This window comes from Malus sylvestris, chromosome 14, assembly GCF_916048215.2.
Source record: "Malus sylvestris chromosome 14, drMalSylv7.2, whole genome shotgun sequence".
Classification (NCBI taxonomy): domain Eukaryota; kingdom Viridiplantae; phylum Streptophyta; class Magnoliopsida; order Rosales; family Rosaceae; genus Malus; species Malus sylvestris.
The window spans coordinates 10,457,014-10,480,422 of NC_062273.1; the positions used below are offsets into that span (position 1 = coordinate 10,457,014).

Here is a 23,409-nt window from a genome sequence, read left to right on the forward strand (position 1 = left end):
AGTGGACCGTCAATGTTATTTTTAGGCTATGTTTGATATCCTAAATTCAGTTTTGATAGTGGTTTGTCGTTGGTTGATCATTTGGACTTAAATTCGATACGATTCATGGTTAGGCCAAAAGGTGAATCGAAGATCCAACCGTTGGATCTTCACCAAACTTTGATATGTAGTAGTAGATAATATTTGAAGAATGTGGGAACTTACGGATCGGGAATTCGATGGACGGATCTTCCCGAATTGGATTTGTAAGTTCATAAAATAAAAGGTTAACCGCCACTTAGTCTTGGAAATTGGCGGATATCCAACCGTCGGATTGTAACGAAATTTTAGTATATTGTTCTAGAAGCTTAATGTGTATGTTGGGGAGTGACGGATCGGAAATCTGAGTTGTGGATCTTTCAGATTGAGTTATGTGGGGTTATGACCCTACCGTTGAACTTAGTCGACGGTTGACCTTTGATCAAAGGATCTCGCATTATTCTTGAATGCCCTTGTGGCTATGTATTATGTGAATTTCATATTCTATGGATAAGAGTTCTGAGACGTGGTTTGATAACTGTTTTAGGAGCCGAGCGTTCGGGACGCCTTGGTTTTGATGTTAGGGAGTCGTAGCGCGGACCCCAGGTGAGTGGGCATTTGTTTTCTATATATATATCTATATACTATTGATTTTTCCAGTAATCGAGTTAAATGAAATGCGTTATGAAATGAGTTTTGAAATGCCATACATAGAAATTATATGAATTATATGATTTGGTATATGATGCATATATGTGAAATGGTGATGTGGACGCACATGTGAGTTTTTATATTATTCAGACGATTTATTTATGTGAATGGCATTGAAAGCTCATAACCTGCACCCTAGGTGATAGTGCTTATATTATTCACCACACCGTACGCTCGCCTTGGATCCAAGTAGGTGGATGTCGTACAGACCACTAGAGGTGGTTCCGACATGCCAGTCGTACAGACCATTAGAGGGGTTCCGACTGGTGGGTGACCTTAGATTATGTGCGCAGATGATTGATGAGAGAAGCACTAGAGCGTATTATTTCACCATCTTAGTCGTACAGACTACTATACGTAGTTCCGACTTATGTGCAGTGTAGTGCCGTACAGGTCACAGTTGGTGACTTCGGCTGGATGGGATATTGAGCTATAGAATCAGCCGTACAGGACCACTATAGGGTCTCCGGTTGATTTGTTATTTCACCTGATTTATATTGATGCATTCATATTATATTTTGGCATATGGCATGGCATGGCATATTCTTTCTGAAAAGCGTTGAAGGATTGTGATTTGAGCTTTTGATGATATATATATGTTTATATACGATTATATATTATTTTATTTTCTGAGAAAGTATACAGGTTTTTCAGAGAGGGGTTATAAATGTTGAATAAATGAGATGTTTTGAAAAGCTTTATTTTTGCCCACTCACGTTTTCTGTTTTGCGCCCCTCCAGGTTCTAGTAGCAAAGTTCTTTATCGACGAGGATTCGTGGCATGTCCCTGTTAAGGTGGCTACTTTTGTGGGTACGGTTTCTACCTATATTGCTGTACTTGACTATGCTCTGACATCACGTGTGATTTGGGTTCATACCCACGCACAGTGCACTCTGTTATTAGGCACCTTTAGGTTTAAAATTATTCGCATTTTTCCTTATCACCACTTTATGGCTTCGTCACCTTCCAGGTGGCGGCCAGCACAGCTCGATTCGGGGTCCTAGTGGACATTCCAGATCGGGGTGTGTCATGCAGAGCATAAGTAAAGTACAGTAAAGGTAGGATAAGAATTATACCATCAAAGGTGATCACCTATACCAAGATTTGTCAAGAATCCTCATCAACACGAAAGCTCATCTACACAAACCTAGAAGGGCAAAAGACAAGGATGGGTGAGCCTAAAAATAAAGCTTTGTAAAAATCTTTTCGGAAATGTAATAACCCCTCGTCATAAAACAAGTATGGTTTCCAAAATATACATGCTATGTATAGTATGAAAATACTTACCATAGCCTACAATATCTCAAGAAATTAGTATGTCACAATATTTCATAAATAAACATCTAACGTCTGGTAATCATATAATCTTGCATAAACAAACATATCATATCGAGTGCTCGTCGACATATGCTAACACACGAGTTCATGTAGAGGTATTCTGACATGAACAAAACTGGGTGTAATAATGATTTACACTCTAGTACTACAATAATGTGAAGACTAGCGTTATGCGCATCACATACGAGTCCTAATTACCTTTAGCAATCTAGGACAGGATTGACATCTACAATGGATCCAAAGTGAGCGTACAGTGCGATGTGAACATACACATGAAGACTGGCCTTGGCCTGGGCGAGTTCTAACACCAGTGTAGCACACGATGAGCATATAACGTAAATATAAATATGCACAGTAAATTGATAATTCTAGTCTTCACAATACTACCCATGGCCGTAAATATAACTAAAGCATCCTGTAGGATTTATAACGATCTCATAATTTTCATCATTATGACATTTCCTATACTGTTAATTTAATTATGGCATCACGTAGAAAATGTATCGTTAATATATGTATGGAAACTCAAATAATATATATACTATATAAAAGAAAAGACCCACTTACAGATACTTGTGAAGTCGTAGCTGTTCGAAAGAGGGAAGCCATAATCTTCGATAATAATTGCACCTAAGCTTAATATTGAGACCCGTTAGTAAAACTCAACTAAAATGATGAAATTTGGGAGTGAAGATTTGGAATCAGTAAGTCGAAATACGCTAAGAAGAGTCCTAAATAATTTTTGTAAAAAGCCAACAAAAAGTCAACAGTTAACCTAAAAAGTCAATCAAGCCGTCCCAGTGGTCAACTACGTTAAAAATTTGGAATTTCACTAAATGGATGTCAAAAATGGACTCGGGGGCATTGAATTAGTCTAGGAGGGTTTCCGAGAAAATTCCGTAAAAGTCAACATAAGGAATATTTTGAGCCTATTCGAAAATGGGCTGGGCTAGAACAATGGGCCAAAGGTTTGGGCCAGGTTTAGGCTTAGGCCTTTTTTTTTTCCCTGTACTAGGTCTGGTTGACCTGTTTGGGCTCGCGGGTCATACCCACTGGACCCAACGAAGAAGAAGGCCAGATCTCGTATGATTTGGCAGGGAAACTTCCCAAGCTCCGTTAGGGGTCTAAAACTCAACCATTTTTAATGATTCAAGAACCAAAATGAAATTATGGACGCCAGGAACAAGAATGTACCATCGTGGTCTCCTGCCGTTGTTGGAGTTGGTCGAAAATGACCTGCAAAAATCTCAAGCTTCGCTGGAATCTGGGAAAATAACTTCCTCGAGTTATCTCAGTATCAATTCATTGTCAAAGCAGACAGAGAACTCATAAATCATACTAAAAAGTCAGTAAAAAGGGGTTTTGTGCGTTCTTGATCCTTACTCAAGTCGGAATAACATCGTGAACTCGTCGAACATCCCGTTCGATGTCAGAGCTCATTGATTTGAGGGTTTCCACAGTTTTGTCCTCAATTATAATTTCGACGAGAGAGATAGAACGAGGTTGTGGGTTGGGTGTGGTGGCAGTGCTCCCAGAGTGGAAAGGCAAGGTGGTTTTTGGGTCTCGGTGCTGGTGGTTACAGAGGGAGAGAATGTTTAGAGTGAGAGAGAAAGACGAAATATAAGTGAAAGGTGAGAGAGACAAAGTGAGGTGGCAGCAAGGGAGAGGTCCAATAGATCTGAAAGGGGGCACGGCAGCAAGGGAAAAGTGGGGTGTGGGTCCTACTCGGCTCACACTCCAATCCCATAAAAGACAAAACCGAAAAATATCTCTCACAACGTGAAATTGCCTAAATGCCCATCACGTTTGTAGCTTCGTAGAATTTTTGTTGTAATTCTGAATTCAATTTCAGTTGCGCCTACTTGTTCGTAACGTTGAGTACTACACAAATACACAAAAATAGTAGCTCACACACGTCACGAAATGATGGTCAACGGAAGTCAACAATCTCATCTCTAGGGCATTTTCGTCAATTCACTCTTTTAAAAATTAATAAAATCGTAAAATTAGGGACGGGTTGTTACAGTTGAAGAGGTACAAAATTTGACATAAGAATTCAGATTGCCACATGAACCATCAATTGTAATTCAACTCTTATAAGTTGACATTTCTTTTGAAGATGTGTTTTAAAAAGATAGTTCAAATAATTAGTCTATCTAATATTACCCTAAATTAAAGGGAAATTTGGATTACTAACAATTTTTTAACCCTTAAATTGAATGCTAGCCTAGTTTTCATAAATTTTATAATTCCAACTAAATTTATTACGAATCGTCTTAAATGCCCTTACAACAAAATAAAATGCAATTTGGAAGGTAAATTGTTATTGACACTAAAAAAATCTCATTTTGCACTCCAAATTTTCTATAATTAGTAAGAGTGAGGAATGTAGAATGTGATTTTTAGAGTGCTAATAACATTTTTTTTTTTTTTTTTTTTTTTTTTTTTTTAAGAATTCAAATTCATTATTTCTTTCCTTCACCATCTGTTTTCTTGATTCTTTTTCTTTAATTTGCTCTTCGTTTTTCCTGGATTTTTTTTTCTTGAATCAAGCCATCCACTGATTTGGTTGGTACCCATGGATTGATTGGTGAGAAAATAAGTTATTAAATTCTTGAAATTTTGGTTGACAATTCTTTATTTTGAATTCGATATTTTATTTGGTTACTTGAGCATTGGACAAAAAAAAATCCTTCCCAAGAGTTATATAAAAAGAGTTTAGGAGTTGAATCAAATTCATTCAACAATAGCATAACTTTTTTGTCAAAACAATAGTGGATTGGTGTGATATAGAAATGATATGACTTTACATATTCTTTCATCCCTTTTTTTTTTTTTTTTTTTGTTGGAGTTTTAATGAAACACTTTAAGTATTGTTCCCTTTTAACGCAAATGATATTTTTACTCTAAAAAATCAATTATGATACCATTCACTTACTACATCTTTTTGTCATTTTGATTAAAACTCAAAAATTTTAAATCATTTTCGTTAGTTTTACTTTTTTTTGTTTTTTTTTTGTAAAAAAAAAATTGAGCATTTCATTCAGAGAAAAGAAAATACAAGTCTCTAAACAAAACACTAGACTCAACATAGAGGTATCATCATCCTACTCTCCTTCACTAACCACTAGGCAGCGTCTTGATAATATCCGAATCACCTGCATCAATGATGCTAATAAGGCAAGACACCAGCAATTACTTTCCACATGTTGTACTGAGCTCAACATTGTTTCCATTCTAGTGGTGAGCGTAGTACTCGGTTTTAGATTTCTGCAAAAGTGGGCAATGATGAGTCAAAATTATATTATATATTTTTACTTATTCTTAGTATAATTTGGTAATTATTTTGGTAGAATTTTGATACTTTACTTTATGTTTTTAATATAGGACATTTTACTTCATCTGGAGCATAATGTGATCAAACAGACGAATTTTGGAGTGATTCAAATTGGAGGACGTTCGTGTGTTTCTTGGTTTGTTTGTGTCAAAATTTGAGATTTTTCTACCAAGCAGTTATTTTCTGGCTATTTATTAAAGAAGCAATGCACGTTGCTAGAAAGTGATGTTTTTTTTTCTTTCTTTAAACTGTATTTTTGGAGCCGAAGATGAGGCAATTGTTGGAAATGATAGTTAGCTTCCCTTTAGAGTTGCGGAGGGCATCGATGACGGTCTTGTAGCTTGAAAGCGCACTTGCCACTCTTCGTGACGGGTAGGGATGGGCAAATACCCATCGGTTACGAGTAACCACAGTTATCCGCCCATTTAAATATCACGGTTACGGTTATGGGTAACCGTTTAGATAAATAAACGGTTATGGGTATAACCGTTTACCTGCGAAATTTAAATGGACGGTTATGGGTATTAACCGCGGTTATAAATGGGTAACCATTTACTCATTTATTTTAGATATGTAAAATTAACACAAACCATGTTCCCTATCGGACAAAACTTAGATCAAGGCTATTGACTATAGTGCATGATTTCTATAGCTAATATAATATAGTTTTCCTTAACCATTTTAAATTTCATGGTCTATTATATATATTATGTTAATATTTTACATTCCGAGTCAAATAATCCAATAATACTATCTTTTAACAGTTTTCGTAACCCAAGAATACTTAGCAAATTTTATATTACCTTCATTGCTAACAGTTAAAAATATTGTATGTAAACTATTATTTCAATTATTGGAATGGTATACGGACTTAAAAAATTAAAATGCAGAAATGTATGATGAATGTACCTATAATGGTGTTTAATTGTTAGAAAAACAAAATTATGACAATTTTTTCTTTTTTAATTTTCAAGTTGTTAAAAAAATACGTAGACGGGTGAAAAATGAGTAAATGGTAAAAAAGAAAAGATAAACAGGTTTAAAAATGATAAATGGGTAAACGGGTACTAAACTGTTATAGTTAAATGAGTACACGATTATGGGTATGATTAACCGTTTATAAACGGTTATAGGTATGAGTATAGTTGTTTAGACAATTATCCAACAGGTAAACGGTTATGCGAATATGAAAATAAACGGTTATTGATAAATAACCGCGGTTACCCGTTCGGCATAACCGTTGTCCATCCTAGTGGCGGGGGTGAGCCTAGTGTTGATGCTCTCGTGGGTCTTCTTTGTCTTTGGGGCCACCGAGGTTCTTTATTGCTTCCTTCTCTCCTTACGCCCTGATAAATAACTCAATTAAGTTTATTATTTAACATTTAGAAGTTAAAAAAAATAAAAAATAAAAACAGAAACCGAAAGGTCTTGAGTCCTCTTCGACGCCCATGGTTTGCTTTTCTCACCCTCCTTTGTCTTTTCTCCAACCCATCACCACCATGAATCGATGGCAGCACAACCCAATCTGGAGAAATACAATATAATACTTAAAACAAAAATGAAAACCGAGAGACATTAAGCAGGCCAGTGAGTGAATTTGGAAAACCGAGAGGGACCTGAATCGGAGCAACCAGTTCGATCCTGGCACCATCGGCAACCCAGAAAAATCAAGAGGGATTTCGTGAATCTGGAAAAGGTTGACGGGAAGAAAAAGAAGCAAAATTCCCCAGTCCCAACCCACCACTACCCCTACCTAACTCGTGAATCTGGAAGTGGTAGTGGGAAACCGCCACCACCGGGTTTGCCACCGTCGCCGCGATGCATCTCCTTCTGCAAACGCCTTAAGGTTTTTAGTCAGATGATGATTGGGGTACATTGCTTTGTGTTTTGCAGGGTCTGGAGGACTCTACGCCTTAGGGATTTTTTACTTTTTAATATTTATTTATTTTAATTATTAAAAAATAACAATGTTAAGTTAGAATTAAGTGGTATGACAAATGTCAAAAAACATGAATAAGGAGACATAATAGGGACAATATTTTTGGAACGGCAGATAATATCGTTTGTTTAAAAAATAAAACCAAACCATTCAACCTGATCTCCCACCGTAGGTCCCTCCACCACCCTCCGCTACAGCCACGTGGCGCGAATCCCCCGCTTCGACCAGTCTATTTTATCCCCCCAAAAAATAAAAAATAAAAAAGACAAATTAACTAAAAAGCTTTGGGGACCAAGAGGAGGAGGAGTTCCCCATTAAAAGCTTCGTCACCTTACGCTGTCCAGTTCTCTCTCTCTTCTTTCTCTCTCTACAACTCTCTTTCTCTGATCAGGCGCTCTATCTCTCGAAGCTTTTCTCCCAGTAAAAGCCCTGGAAATTTCCCAAAATCTCGATTGAATTCAGGTAAGATCAGATGGAAACCAGCTTCTTGTTCCAAGAGATTCCCCTTTTTTGTGGTTTGATTTTTCGTACTTTGATTTCTAAATTGTGATTGTGTTGCATGTGTGTGATTGTGTATGTATCGGTCTGTATCTATCTGTCTCTGTAATTGGGGCGATTTGTCTAGGGTTTTGCTTCGGTAATTTCATGTGATCATGGAACAAAATATCATTTTCTGATTGTGATCGATTCGGTGATGTAAATTGATCACACCATAACCTAATGCTGTGTTTAGTTGAAGAGAAACCGCTCTGAGTTTCTCTGTGGTTCCGAGTAGCGGGAATTTTTAAAGAGTTTAAAACTCGAATTGGTTTTGGTTTACTCCCATACCATATTTTGAATCCTCTTTTGGTAAATACTTTTTGTTTCTCTGATTGGACCCAAATTTCAATTTTCATCCCATATAGATTATTCTGTACATGCATTTGAGGAATATGTGATATTTCTTGTGAATGGAACAAGCAATACAATCCTAGTATTGAATAATATTTTATTTGGTGTCACAGTGCCAAGCATTTATTCATGTTTGATGTGTGTAAAAAAAAACAAAAAAAGTAGTTAGCACAGCGGGATGTTTCAGTCGGTGTCTTCTTTTGGTTCTTTGATTTCGCTGATTTTTGGGAAGGCTGGAGAAATAGACACTACTTAAATATTCCAATTCAGTATGATTCTGACATGTTAAATTGGGTGGTGTGGAATTCAGTGTATTCTTCAGTAAGTACCATTTTGAAACGGATATTTCGTTCATGATCCCATTGCAGATAAATGCTTAGGTCTAAACTGTGAAGTGGTAGTTAGGGAATGCGGTTCATAAACAATTTACTACTTAAAATTTGACCGTTACAAGAGGTGTAGTTAGAGAAATGGATGATTCAAGATTTTTTTGTTTTTAAGTGTCAACGAAGGTGTAGCCTGCGATTTTAGTTATTTGTTAAATGTCTCTCTCTCTTTGAAGTACATATTATACAGTATTTGATGCCATACGAATGCCTGGGCCCTTTTACTTAATTGCTATTATTGTTAAAGCTCATAGTTTTGAAACAATAAGTTTGAAGAGCTAGTTCAAGTCCTTTCTTTTGTCATCAGGTTGGTGCATCACATTTATATTTATATGATATATCTAAATCTGAAGTGAAGAATCCATCAGTCTCGAAGTTCACTGGTCATTTGTGGCATTTGTGGCATTTGTGGCATTTGTGGCATTTGTTTTACTACCAAGAAAGATTCGTTTATTAGTTTAAAAATCAATCAGCGTAGCTTTCTTACAAAAGAATCTTCCGACTGGAACTTTGCAATATGTCGAGTGGATCCGTTAGACGGGTCTCACGTGAAGATATACAACTGGTAAGTTGTTCAACTGGATTTTTGTTGATCACCTATATCATAGATTATCCACTTATGCTTGTTTTTCTTTATTTAAAAATACAAAAAGAAAAAATATAAACCATTTAAACTAGGCTATAGCAGTGGAACTTTGACCGTGAGATTTTTTCTGATGTAAAGTTGCAAATGAAATAGGAAGATAACAACACAGTGCTTTGTTATAATACATCTTTTATTTTCTATTCCTTGTTCTTCCCTTAAGTGCCCAAGCATAATTTATCTTAGTTCTTCTGTGAAATGATTTATTGGGAAGTGAAATGTACGTAGTTGACATATTTTTCAATTCTATTTGCAAAAAGTGCAAAGTAACCAAGTGAATTTTCATGACCTTTATAGTAGCTTTATATTGTTTCTATTGGTGTTGGGCAGAACTGGGCAGTAGGGTTTAGAGTAGTTTAGTTGAAGCGATAAACACATAAAACTGAAATTAAATGACTATTATAGAAAACTGGAATCTCTCCAGGGGCATCACACTCGTTCTTGGCCTCTCACCAAGAATTTTGGCATCTCACCAAAGCTTTGGCCTCTCACCAAAGTAATCCCATCGTAATCCCATCGCAGGATCAGATCCAATCTCTGGAAAACAAAACTTTTCTATATGTCAACTCTTCATCATTTTAAAGATTGGGAATTAGAAGGATATTTGTAATGACTTAAACATAATGAACGCAGCAAAGTAGGCCTATTCTAGGAAATAAATCCTAATCCAAAATAGAATACAAAACTAGGTCAACTCTAAAGTTTGACAATTTCTGGATTTTAAAATACATTCAGTATCAAACCTTTCTTAAAATAGCTCTTTTTGTTTTCAATTCTTTTATTAAAAAGTAGGCATGACCTGCTAAATCAACTCTAAGTTTTATCAATTTCTAGGATTTTGAAATACATTCAGTATTAGAGAGTTAGATATAAGATTAATTATGAATGTTCTACCGTCAAAGCTAAGTGATGTTTAGTGCATTTAGATAAAAAAAAAATTTGGTTAAATGAACTAGATAAAATCCACTTTTATCTTCAATATCATATTTGATGTGTATCCCCCACTTCTAACTAGCTCACCATATTTGATATGGGACTACAAACTAGATGCTTTAAAATGTAAATCTTAGCATACTGCTAAGTGTGCAAAGTTTATATGCTTTCGAAATTGAACAAGCCAAGTACTACTTTTGTCATCTAATACATAAAATAATAACACAAGCCCAAGATAAGATTAAGATTAATTAGAGCACCAAACTAACCAGAAAAAGTTAAACTATTACAGGAATAAATGTGATGAAAAGATAAAATTGTAATCTCAAGCAAATTTTTCATTATAAATTCATCCACTACTTTAGTGAAATAAAACAATAATGAAAGGATGGATCACTAATTAAGTTGACTAATAAGTTGGAGTCAAGGGAGGATAAAGCAAGTAATGGCTACACGCTTAGTTTTTTCATTCAACTAAATGTAGAAATTTCTATAATTTCTTTCTTTTTATTGTATTCCCTTTATTCAAGTTTAACATGCAAAATGCTTGTTTATTTTCAGGTGCAAAACCTTATCGAGCGATGTCTCCAGCTTTACATGAACCAGAAGGAAGTGGTAGATACCTTACTGGATCAGGCAAAAATAGAGCCTGGTTTCACAGAACTTGGTAAGTTGATATCCTGTACTATTCTATAGGCTTTCTTTCTTATTTTAGTTGTAGTTTGTTACCCTCTTTATGTTTTCCTTTAATCTGAAATTCTTTTTCTTTGTGTCTCTTTCTGTTTGTTTCTCCCCTCGCTCACCAAAGTGTTTATTTCATTCAGCAAACTGAACATTACACAAAGAATTGGTTTGCTCCTTTTTATGGCCCCTTAGGCATAACTTATTGTGCATGCCAGAATAGTTGTTCACTTGGGTATTTTTTCAGCCAGTTTACTTTTGTACAGTACTTGTATTCTTCTTGATGGGGCCATCAACTTCTATTGCCTTCTGCTGTGTCATGGCCTCCATAAGTGTCCACTACTAAGGCCACCATGCACCATTATTGTCCCCATTTAACCACCTAGGCCCAACCCCATGGGTGGCATCAAGCCCAATGGACCTCAAGTGTGGGGTTTTATCTCAAAAGGCCTTAGTGCAATTAGAAGTGGAACACCTATATTTAAACTTTAGATTATTGTTGTACTTCTCCAATGTCGGATTCCCTTCACATCCATCTTGGCTTGTATTGAGCCAACCTTTTACACCAACACCTACTGTTCTGAATTGGAAGTTATATCTTCTTGCTTACGGTGTTTCATTTTATTAGCCAGTCTGGTGGACTTTGATTTTGGGGTCGTGTATTAGCCATCATAGCTGCTGTAACTTGTAGATTTATTCTTTTCAGTGGTCAATGGTGATGAGAAACCTAACTTATAAGCCTTCGAATCTGAATTTGTTCTGCAGGAATTTAGATATGATTAATTTCCAATGTAGGAAACTTTGTATCCTGAACTGCCCCATGTAATGAAATTTTTAGTTATATTGCAATGATTATGAAATGTTAATCTCCAACATTAACTTATAAAAATATCTGCCCTCTGTCAATAATTAGGGAAATTTAGGGTGTTCTGTGTGTTTTTATGCTTATCTTATCATTAATTCTGGCTGCACTTCCAGTTTGGCAGAAACTTGAGGAAGAGAATCGGGAATTCTTCAGGGCTTATTATTTAAGACTGATGGTGAAGCACCAAATAATAGAATATAACAACTTGCTTAAGCAACAGGTGGAGTTGATGAGTCAGTTACACTCAAGTAAAGTTGCTTCAATATCTAGTTCCAATGGATCTCAAATTTCATCAAGTAAGAGTTCTTCTCACTTTGATGGAAATTTTATGATGCTTAAGGTTTGGGCTTCTTTTGTATCCGTCCAAATGAAGCTTTATAGATTCATGTGGATTTTGATCTGTAAACGTATGGCATTTTGGTTATTTCACAATTCACGGTAATGGTATGCCACTTAAAATAAGTGATGTAATAGATGGGAAAAGAAGAAAGTAGTTAGGGGCCGATCAGTGTGATTTACTCTCTTTGAAATTATTTTTTGGATACTCTCTACACCCCAACACCCCCCAACCCCCGCTGCCGCCTTCTCTTTGTCGGTCTCTCTTTTTACCGGAAACAACTTTTCGATTAAGTTTTCATTATGCATGGAGGAATAATAGTTGGCATTTAGAAATATATCACATCAAGGTTACAGATTTTTCTCTTAAAATTACAGATTCACAGGACCAAGAGATCTGTACCCGTAACCTGATATCATGTCTGTGAAATTGTAGGGCCTCAGTATAAATAAATCAGCCATTTAAAAATATTTCTCTTGGTCTTACTTAACTTGGCAACAGTGATGCACACAAACTAAATACCAAGACGTAACGACTGCTATTTGTCTCCTCAAATTCATCTGATCACATTTCATTTCAATTCTTATCCTTGCTTTTATATGTCATCCATGCTCTAACTGCCGGTATAACAGTAATAATTTGAAAAAAAAAAAACCATGACAATGTCACAGTGCACCAAAACTCGACTTGCTACGCACCAGAGCATGTAGGACCAGCGCTGAAGACAGAAAATATACACCACCAAGTTGCTTCCTGCCTACCTAATGCATTTACTAATGGTGGGTCGTCATTGCACACTAGTATGCACAATGCTGTTAAAATGTCTGCTCATACCAATAGGATTGATGTCCAACCAAACATGCTTCCGAACCAGAGCTCCAACATAGGTCTGATGCAAGGAATGAATGGGGGAATTGTCAAATCAGAAGTTGGATATTCAGGCAGTTCGTACATGTTTAGTGCTGATGGAAACATCCTGGAAACGCGGCCCGCTATTGGAGATGCTTCTGTTGCAGCATTCAATAGCGTAGAGTCGAACTCACAGCCCCTAAATGAATCACTGCTTGATGCAGACTGTTCGTCATTTGGTTTTTTAGGTCAGATTCCTCGAAATTTCAGCCTGTCGGATCTGACAGCTGACTTTTCTCAGAGTTCAGGTGCTCTCTATCTCTCTCTCTGTCTCTAGAAATTGCTATCTAAACACTAAACATGAGGATTCATTACACTCATGTTTATTATTTAATAATCCCTGTTCTAAATGTTTTAGACATACTGGAGAGCTATCCTAGATCACCCTTCTTGGCTACAGATAATGACAACTTTCTGGATTCTCGTGATAGAGAACATCAAGGTGAGGACTTGACATATCTTTTCCTCATTACACTGCAAGGGGCTTTCTGATTTTGATCCGTCACTCTTACAGGAGACAATAACAGATTGGACACCATTTCAGAAGGTGTAAGTTATGAAGATTTTGGCAGTGAATAGTTATAACATTAAAATCCAAAGGTAAGTTACCTCTTATATACCTTTTCTGTTATCCAATGTTTACATACCTTTGCTTCCTTCTACACATTTTACCTCTTATGTGAAATTGTTTTATGTTTCTCCATACGTAGAAATTGAGTTTAACATTGATAAGATCTAATTATTGGGTCTTCATTCTGTGGATACATTTGAAGTCCTCAGCTTCTCTGTCAGAGGCCACGATAACTCACTATATCAGTAGCTTCACCTTTGTACCGACATGATTTAGAGTAAATGAATCTTATGACATGTTCCGTAGCTGCTTACTCGGAAAATCACGTTTGAAGAAATGCATATTTTGCTAGGGCAAGAGTTTTAGCCCAAATAATGCCGTTGAATTTACTAAAGGCACTTACTTTCGTCTTGGCTTTGTGTTCAGGTAAATTTTCAAACCTAGGACACAAGGGTTTGTACATACACCATTTAAGATTTTGGCTGGTGTGTAAAATTCACTGATGGTAGTGAGAATGACAGTTAGAGTGGTTCCGTACAACAAGTGGACAGCAACGCTGGAAACTGCTATGGAAACGGTTTTTTGTTATCTTGGATGTTCTGCTAGCTGCAGGTTTTATTTTCAGTTGGTGTTGGAGGTATATTTATCGTAGAAATGTATGTAGTTTGTTCTAATGACAACGACGGTCGTGATGTGATGTTAAAAAAAAAAGGAGGAAAAGGAAAACCAATGCTTCAGTTAGAAATGTTGACAGTTGATAAAGATATTTGGCTATTTTGGTTGGTTGATCTAATAATGAAGAAATCTAGTTTTGTTTTTCTTTTCTTGGTCTGGAAGAAATGTACGGATTTTTTTGTCTGGCGGAAGAAATGTGGTCGAGTATCAGATTTACAGAGACAAAAATCAGTGCGTGGGAGATTATTTGTACTAGTCTCATACACAATTTTCTTTAGTGGGCATATGATTACCAGATTTGTTGTGTTTAGAACGTGTGTTCTTTAAAAGAACGGATCCATGTTTGTATTAATAACTGTGAAATCCTGTCCTTGGAATTGGAATTTCACTATTCATTACGTATCTCATTACTTAAATTCGTATTTTTTGGGAATTAAATCGAATGGTTATCAGGTTTGAATTTTTGTAATTAATCTTTTAAAATTCGTTAACCTTTCAAGGTCACAATTAATGTTTTCAAATAGATTTCGACCCCACAAGCTCATAGGCGGTTCTTAGAAAAAAAAAAATTAAATAAATAAAAAGAGGGGAGCAGCGAGACGGCCGGAAGGAAAAATAAACAGAGGAGGATGGACCAAAGGGGGAAGGGGCAAATAGATTTCGACCCCACAAGCTCATAGGCGGTTCTTAGAAAAAAAAAAAAAGAAAAAAAAAGAGGGGAGCAGCGAGACGGCCGGAAGGAAAAATAAACAGAGGAGGATGGACCAAAGGGGGAAGGGGAAAAAAAGGGAAGAAAGAGGGAAAGGAAGGTGGTTGCGGGAGAGAAAGGAGCCAATGAGGGGAGAGATGAGGGAGGGAAAGGAGAGAGGTGAGTGGCATCCAACCAAGGCTTTTCCCCTTGACCCGTTACACAGCGACCCGACCCGGTTAGGGTAGACATTTCTGACGGGTTTTCCGTCCATTTTTCCGGCGATTCACAACCTTCCACCCCACCAAACAACTCCTTAGCCTTCCCTCTGTCATTCCCACCCGAAAACCACTTCGATTAGGACCCATTTTGGGAGGACCGGAACCCATTGGGTCCGTGGGTGTTCTGGTGAGACACACCAATTCCGAAGGTCCTGACCACAACCACCACCACCACCACCAAAACGTTCTCCTCAACCCTAGGAACAAAGCCCAATCAGTGATGGAGGTGTCGGAGTTCGTATGGAAGCCGAATCGAAGCACACCCTTTTCTAGGGTTCCGGCGGGTTCGAGGAAAATTGGGGCATTTCCCGGTCGAATTGGACTTCGGCCTAGGTATGAAAATATATGTGATATTTGTGATATTTATGAGTGACTTTAATATATGTGATATTTGTGATTACTCTGTTTTCATAACTATTATCTTGTGTGGATATGAGATGGTTTTATAATTATGTTTCCTATAAAATTGTTAATTCTTATATTTAGCCATCAATGTAGTTTTATGAAATGAGATTTGACATATATATTGGAAATATGGTTTGTTTTGTATGATTGGATTGATGTGATGAAATGTGAGGGCTAGTAATAGACCGTTAACCCATTGTCGTGGGCTTTGTTGCTTCGAAACATGTTTCACCCCCTCATTTCATTATTTTATTTCTTGTTTCGTTGAGCCTTTGTAACTTGAGTAACTTGATCCATGTCTTATTTCATTGATTGGTTGTTATGCATTGTACTCCGCGATTCGGTTGAGTGATGATCCAGAATCGTATCCATTTGGATTCCGTTGAGTGATGATCTGAAATCCTTTCTACTCCGTGATTCTATTGAGTGATCGTCCGGAATCGTATCCACTCAGATTCCGTTGAGTGATGGTCCGGAATTCCTTATACTCTGCGATTTCGTTGAGTGATAGTTCAGAATCATATCCACTTGGATTCTGTTGAGTGATGGTCTGGAATTCCTTCTACTCCGCGATTCCGTTGAGTGATGGTTCGGAATCGTATCCACTTGGATTCCATCAAGGTATTAAATATCGATGATATCGGAAATATCGGTAGTCCGAAAACTCGGAAATATCGGGATATTATCGATATTGATAAAAATAATATGGAAACCACGGAAATTGTAAGAAAAACTTGGAAATTTTTATTGAAACTTTGCAGGATGTTTATTTAGTCAATTATCTATTAGTTTATCACAAAAAATTGGAAGGAAATGCATTGCATGATGGATTTAACATTATCAAGTTGATTATATAGCGAGCTGACAAACATTATGAAGGTAGAAAATATGTAGTAATTAATGAAAGAAGTTTAAACACACCATAATCATTTATATATAATGAATTAGTACAATATTTTACACTTTATACATTGCATGGTAAGATACATGAGTGACTTAGTACCAGATAGAGTTCCTATGAGGTTCAAATTTTTCACTATCTTCATCATCTCTATGTGTAGAGTGAGTGTATTGTGAGGAGTAGTTATCAAATGATAAATCCCCAAAATAGTTTTGCATGTAATTGTTAACATGCCACCCATATGAATCCCAGATTGGTTGACGTTGTCCATAAGCAAAATCATTTGACGATTGAGTCTCAGATTGTTTCCATGAGTCGCTCGATTCCATCCCAACAGGAATGAGATATGAAGGGTAGGGAAATGGTTGGTTATGAGTATAACCATAGTTACTACTTCCCACTCCAACAGAGTCTGAAGTTATAGATAACGAGTCATCTTCTTGACTTGACAAAATCCCCTTGCCTCTTTCTCTACGAGTATAGTCATTCCCTATGCCACCAATTCCTAGTCCTGCCTGCCTACTGCCATGGTCTTCATCCTGTGTTGCATGCGTGAAGTTTGCCTCACTAGTGAAGGGGCTCATAAAGCTGGGAGGTGGTCCAACATAGTTTCTATATCCACCACCACTACCTCCAGCTCCACTATATCCTTCATCATTCCCACCTCCGGTGGTAGGTGAGTCTCCTGATCTTGTACTAGAGCTATCATTAGTATCAGCACAATGTTGTGGTTGTGTAGGATTGGAAGAAGGTGGAATTCCAGTGTTTCTTGGTCTTGGGCGCAAAAGTTCTTCCAAAGAGTCAGCGCTGCTAGATCCCACCTCCTCCTCTAATACTCTTTCTACATTTATCCCTTCATTACGTGCTTCTTCAGCAACTCTGAGAGTTGGGTTGCCTTCAACATCATCTAAATGAAGAGGTCTAATCCATTGATAAAGTTGGTTACCCTCTGTATCATCATCTTCACCAACAATATCAAACGCATCTAGTGGGTCACCATGGTCGACATGATCTATTTCTGCTTCCTTATCTCGAATTTGAAGCTTCATGTTGTAGTAGCAATAAACTAATTTTTTCCAACCTATTATGAGCCAACCTATTTCTTTGCTTTGTGTGTATGAGTGCAAATGTGCTCTAATTTCTTTCACAAGCAGATGAGGAAGTTGTTTGTGATAATACTTTGATTGCTAACTTTCTCACAGTTGGTGCATCGGTCCCATACATGATCCACCATTCATCTACAATGAAAAACAATGTTGATAAGCCTAATAACTCCAACAAATTCTATTATAAACTTATCGTGAAATATGTTTATACTCACTAGGAGACATTTTTGTGCGAGCAGTAACTGATGTTGGTTCTCCAAAAGTTCTTCCATCTTTAAACCATGTTAGCTGAATTCAATAAATCGTGTTAGTTTAATCCAACAAAGTAATTATTATAATTTAAGTAATTATGTACCTCATTTCCAAATTGGCCAACTGCTGGTGATGCATGGTCTAATTTAGAGTATACATTATGTACAACACGTATAAGGGTACCATCATCTCTAACACCGGGTCTGTATTGGTATCGAGGATTCAAATAATATGCTGTTCAAAGAAACACATACTCTAATAAGAGAAATAATACTTATGCAACTAAATAAATGAATTGCAAATTATGACATAATTTATACCTGCTGCATGCAAATCGTGGTATAATGTTTTATACCATCGGTCTTCAATTATCTTTATGACCCACCTTGCACCATGTTTTCTTTCCAATTCATCTTTCACTACACGTATCAACTCATATATTGCCCACATAGTAGGATACACTTTTGTGTCAACGATTCGTAAAACTTTGTAAAGAGGTTTAAACACTTGGCACACATGTTCTGATTGAGTCCAAAAAGCATGATCAAGCATTATACTTTCCACCATATGACCTGCATTTGAGCGGCTCAAATTGTGGTTGGCCCAATCGTCACTAGTGAATAGTTGTTTCAACTTTGCTTTCTTCTTAAGTAGGCTGTCTAATGCAATATAGTTGGTGGCGAATCGAGTGGTAGCTAGACGAATAATTTCTCCTTTGCAAAATTCACGCATCTTTGCCAACAACCAACTGTGATTGTAAATATAATTTGTGATCGTTCTAGCTCTTTTTACCACAGTAGCAAGATTCTCTCTCTTCCCCATTGCCTTAAACATGAGATCAATACAATGTGCTGCACATGATGTCCAAAACACATTATGATGCTTCATTAACTTTTTTCCAGCTTTGACAAATGCAGAACCGTTGTCAGTCACGACTTGGACAATATTATGCTCTCCCACCTCCATGATTACATCCCTCAATAATTTGTAAATATACTTGTAGTTCTTTATATGGTCTGAAGCATCAACAGACTTAAAAAAAATTGTCTTTCCCTTGGAGTATACCATGAAGTTTATGATAGACAATCTGGTCGAGCCAGTCCATCCGTCACACATGATTGTGCAACCATTAGTTTCCCACTTTGACCTCAACTTGTTAACATACTCGCCAATGTCTTTATACTCCATATCCAAATATTTGTTTCTTATCTCATAGGGAGTGGGAGGTTGTACTCCAACACCGGATTGTTGACATCCCACTACCATATTTTTGAAATGATGTGATGATGCTTTCTCAACAGGGACATTTTCATAGATAAAGAACTTGCTAATTAGACGCCCCATTCCCTCCTTCACATTACCTCCAGTGAAATAACTCCAAACACTATTTTGACGTGCTTTGGATGACTTATATAAACTTGGGGCTATTGGTGGTGTTGATTGTGATTCTCTAAGACTGCCTCCCTGTCTCATTTGTGCACCACCACTTGTCCCAGAACCTTGTGCTCTATTAGAAATTTTATGAAGGTGTTCTCTTTCCCATGCTGACTGTTTGGAGGCACGTAATGCTTGTTTCAAATTGCGTCGTTCTTCAGGTCCCATGTCATCATCACATTCGTCCTCATCATCATCATCATCACTGTCAACTGCTTGGCCAATGACTTCTCCTCATAGCCTAGCTCGAATATTTTCCATTCCATGTGTTATCTTTTCCTTCTGCTGTTTTTTATTTTTTAATAATGTGCTGATGAATGCCTTCACTTCTGGGGGGGGGACATGATCGCATCATTGGACATTTTTTGCTGGATCTAATCCACTAAAATGGTACTTAAGTCGTGTCACTCCGCAACTCTTCATTACCCGACCACAATATTTGCAAATTGTGCTATGTTTGTTTCCGTCTATTGGGTCTCCATGTTCCCAAGCTGGATCACGTTTAGTAACTCCACTGGACATCTTAAACGTACCTATATTTATTTTTCATGAAAATTAGACAATTATTTTTTGGCCAAAAAATATAGTAGTGATGATGGTTATATGAGAGAATCTAAATAATAAAGTTATTCTACAGAAGAATTAAATACGAAGTAAAGAAAATGATTGTAAAAATTTAAGTAATTATAAAAATAATATGGAATAATAAAACCTAATATTAATGAATAATAATCCAATTTGATAAAAAAATAATCCTAATATAAAACATAGCGATGAATAATAATCTAATTTGATAATAATCCAATTTAATGAATAATAATCCAATTTGATAATAAAACCTAATATTAATAAAATAATAAATAACATTAAACATATTAAAATTACCCTAGGGAATAATTATACAACATTACTTAATTACTTAAAAAAATTAACATGCAAGTATTAATTACTTAAAAAAAAATTAACATGCGAGTCCACACAAATTTTTTTGTTGTTGTATAAATTACAATAATATAAATATAAGTTTGTAAACTTACCTTAAATATGGAACCCTTTGTGTTCAAGCTCTGGAATGGCTTTGAAAAGGGTAAGGGAAGAAGAAGAAACGAAAATGCTCTGAATGACTCTGATACTCCACCTCTGAGAATGTGAAAGAATATCACAGACAGTGGCACACGGTTTTGAATGTGAAAGAATATCACAGACTCACAGTGGCACACGGTTTCATTATGAAAGCACTATTATTTTTGTCCATGGTCTGAAATTGTAAAAAGTGATTGTAAAAGTTGTCAGGTGAGTCAGATGACCCAACCACACACATACAGAGACACGCCACCACACATGCACACAGAGATCACACATGCACACAAGTTGTGTGACACAACACACGCACACATACATCACACGCAGACAGTCTCTCTCTCTCGATCCTTCTCTATTCTCTGAGCTACCTTCTCCCCCTTCTCCATTATCCCACACACACACACACAGATCTCCCACACACACGCACAGAGACCCAAGGCCTCTCGATCCTTCTCCCACACACACGCAAAGAGACCCAAGGTCTCTCGATCCTTCTCCTACATCGCCTTCTGCTCCTCCTTTGTTGACGCCGTCTCTCTCATTTCTCTCTGCACCAAGGGTCCGAGACCCATATACACACACGCACACCATCGCACCTGCTTCAGAAAGACACCCATCATCATCAACAACCTCGTCTTTCTCCCTCTACTTCTCGTCTCTGCAACTCGTCGAACGCGAAAACTCTGGCGAGTTTCTTGAATTTCTCCGGTTAGGTAAGCTTCGGGTTTGCCTCTTTCTATTCTAGATTGAAGATTATATGTGAAATTTAAGTTCAAAATTGTGTTTTTTGCAAGGTTTTTGGGACAAAATCGGCTCGGGAATAGGCACACCCATCTCTGGCGAGGCCGTGGGTGTCGACGAACTTTCCGAACACCTCAGACCGTTTCACGGCAAACGGAATTTATAAAACATTCATCTCGTCTTCTATTTCATTTTGATACCTAGATCGGAGTCTAGGGTGCTTTTTTACAGTCGCCCGGAGCTGTAGAAGCTCCGGCGTTCTTCTCCGATTAGCACAGTTCCAAAATATCGCGATAGTTTTGGAAATATCGCGATAATATCGATATTATAGATAATATCGCGATATTTTGACGAAAACCCGTTGGATACCTATTAAAATATCGGTAACGTGAAAAAACGATAATATCGGCGATATTATCGGCATTTGAGACATTGGATTCGATTGAGTGATGGTCCATAATCCTTTCTACTCCACGATTCCGTTGAGTGATGGTCTGGAATCATATCCACTTGACTTGTTGGTTCCTTGGATTTGATTTCAGCTTTAGAGATGCAGGCTTCAGTAGAACTGTGTCGCTCTAGCCCTGCATTTCGGTCTATGATATGTGTTATTGATTGATGTGATTGTGGAATGAGGTTGGTTGTGATTGTTGTCATTATGATTAAACTTGTGGATCAATGTGGCTAGAGAATAACATTGTGCGTCGTTGACTGTTCCTTGAGATGTTGCATACTATGAATGGCGATATTATGTGAAATATAGTGATTTATGTGATGGATTAATTGGAAAGCATATGTGTGAGAATAGCATACCTGCATGCATGATAAGGTGATAACTATTGTTTGGTGTAAGGTTGATGTGTAGTGTGGTACTCTATGATTTCTGCTTGAATGTACTGTAATAAACGACATAGTGTTGTTAATGACAAACTACAAATGACTTGATCCTTGTTTAGGGTACGTAAGTAGTCTAACAAGGAGGTTAGATGCAGCCATAAAGTATACGAAAATTATTATGTGAACCAATGCTCGAGTTATGCTTTGCCATATCCCGGAGGCGGGGTATGTTAGATGTACGGATACTTGGTGACATCACGTGTCGATCCTAGACGTATGTCAGGATCGGGGCATGACAATAACCATTTGGTTTTCGATTTTCGGTTTTCAGTTTTCAGTTTTCTGATAATTGGTTTGGGTTTTCATAATCAAATAAGATTTTAGTTTTTAAAAAAAATGAAAATTGAAAACCTGTTCAATGCTAGGTTTTGAAGTACTTTTAGTTTTTAAAACTAAAAACTACAACTAATTAGCAAACAAGATTTTAGTTTTCAATTAAAAATTAAAAAAAAAATATTGAAGAAGAAAGGGTTATCAAAATTTATAAACAAATTGATCGCTATGAATCGACCAAATTGATTCAAATAAATTGTTTTGAACCAAAACCCAAACCTGTAAACAAATTTAGGGAGATTCTACGGGAACGGGACTTGGCTAATGAATCAGCAGCAGCCTCTGTTATTTTTTCAGCAGCGAAATTCTGTCCATTCTACGGTACCTTATTGAAAAATAAGTACAATGTAAGATATACTAATGGTTTAAATTACAATCAAACACTACACTATTAAGATAAGGTTTTAGTTAATGACAAGGAATGACGTAATGATTACAATAATATTTTTATTACGTTGTCAAGGAAGGTGGTGGTACTACAATGTGATTGAATTACAAAATTAGCGTTTATTGTCATACCAATGACATACTATTACAAAATAAACGTATGTTATTACTCGAGAACACATCTTAATCATGTTACAACATGACACCAACACACAAGGTTTGAGGTCATGTTATACCGTAGTCGTTCAAATTTGTCACTCAAGATTACATGATTATCCTAAAATTATGTTTAATTAGGCCAAATAAAATAGCGTTAGTATTACTCTACCATACGGTGTGGTAGTATATTATAGTTGAACATTAGATTACATTGTTAATGCAGTATACTATAGTTGACATTATAGCATTACACTTCAAATTAAACGTTACCGATCAGGGGTGAGTTAGAAAAACCAAAAACTGAAAAAAATCAAACCTAATACTGAATTGAAACAAAAAACCGAACTGAAAAAACAAAACCAAACCGAAATTGGTTGGTTGGGTTTCAGCGGGGTTCATCATTGATACATCAATCATCTTCTCTCGACGTCGCACCTGGAACTGGTTGCTCACCTTTTCGTGGATTTGTGGAAGAAAGAAGCATACAGAGATTGAATGGTTCAACAAC

At 36.7% G+C, this 23,409-nt stretch overlaps 1 protein-coding gene across 3 annotated transcripts; it reads left to right on the forward strand.

The window, feature by feature from the left end:
- Window positions 1–7,621: 7,621 nt before the first annotated feature.
- LOC126600034 (uncharacterized) lies at window positions 7,622–14,378 on the forward strand. Of its 3 annotated transcripts, none has more exons than XM_050266539.1 (8): window positions 7,622–7,805; window positions 8,928–9,185; window positions 10,758–10,863; window positions 11,856–12,038; window positions 12,751–13,236; window positions 13,347–13,430; window positions 13,503–13,588; window positions 13,986–14,378. In XM_050266539.1, exons 2-7 carry the CDS (start codon window positions 9,138–9,140, stop codon window positions 13,565–13,567), a joined length of 972 nt encoding a protein of 323 aa, XP_050122496.1. In that variant the 5' UTR covers window positions 7,622–7,805; window positions 8,928–9,137; the 3' UTR covers window positions 13,568–13,588; window positions 13,986–14,378. The 3 variants fall into 3 exon arrangements, with proteins under 3 accessions (XP_050122496.1, XP_050122497.1, XP_050122498.1); XM_050266540.1 differs by having other exon boundaries at window positions 9,099–9,185; XM_050266541.1 differs by lacking the exon at window positions 8,928–9,185.
- Window positions 14,379–23,409: the final 9,031 nt, after the last annotated feature.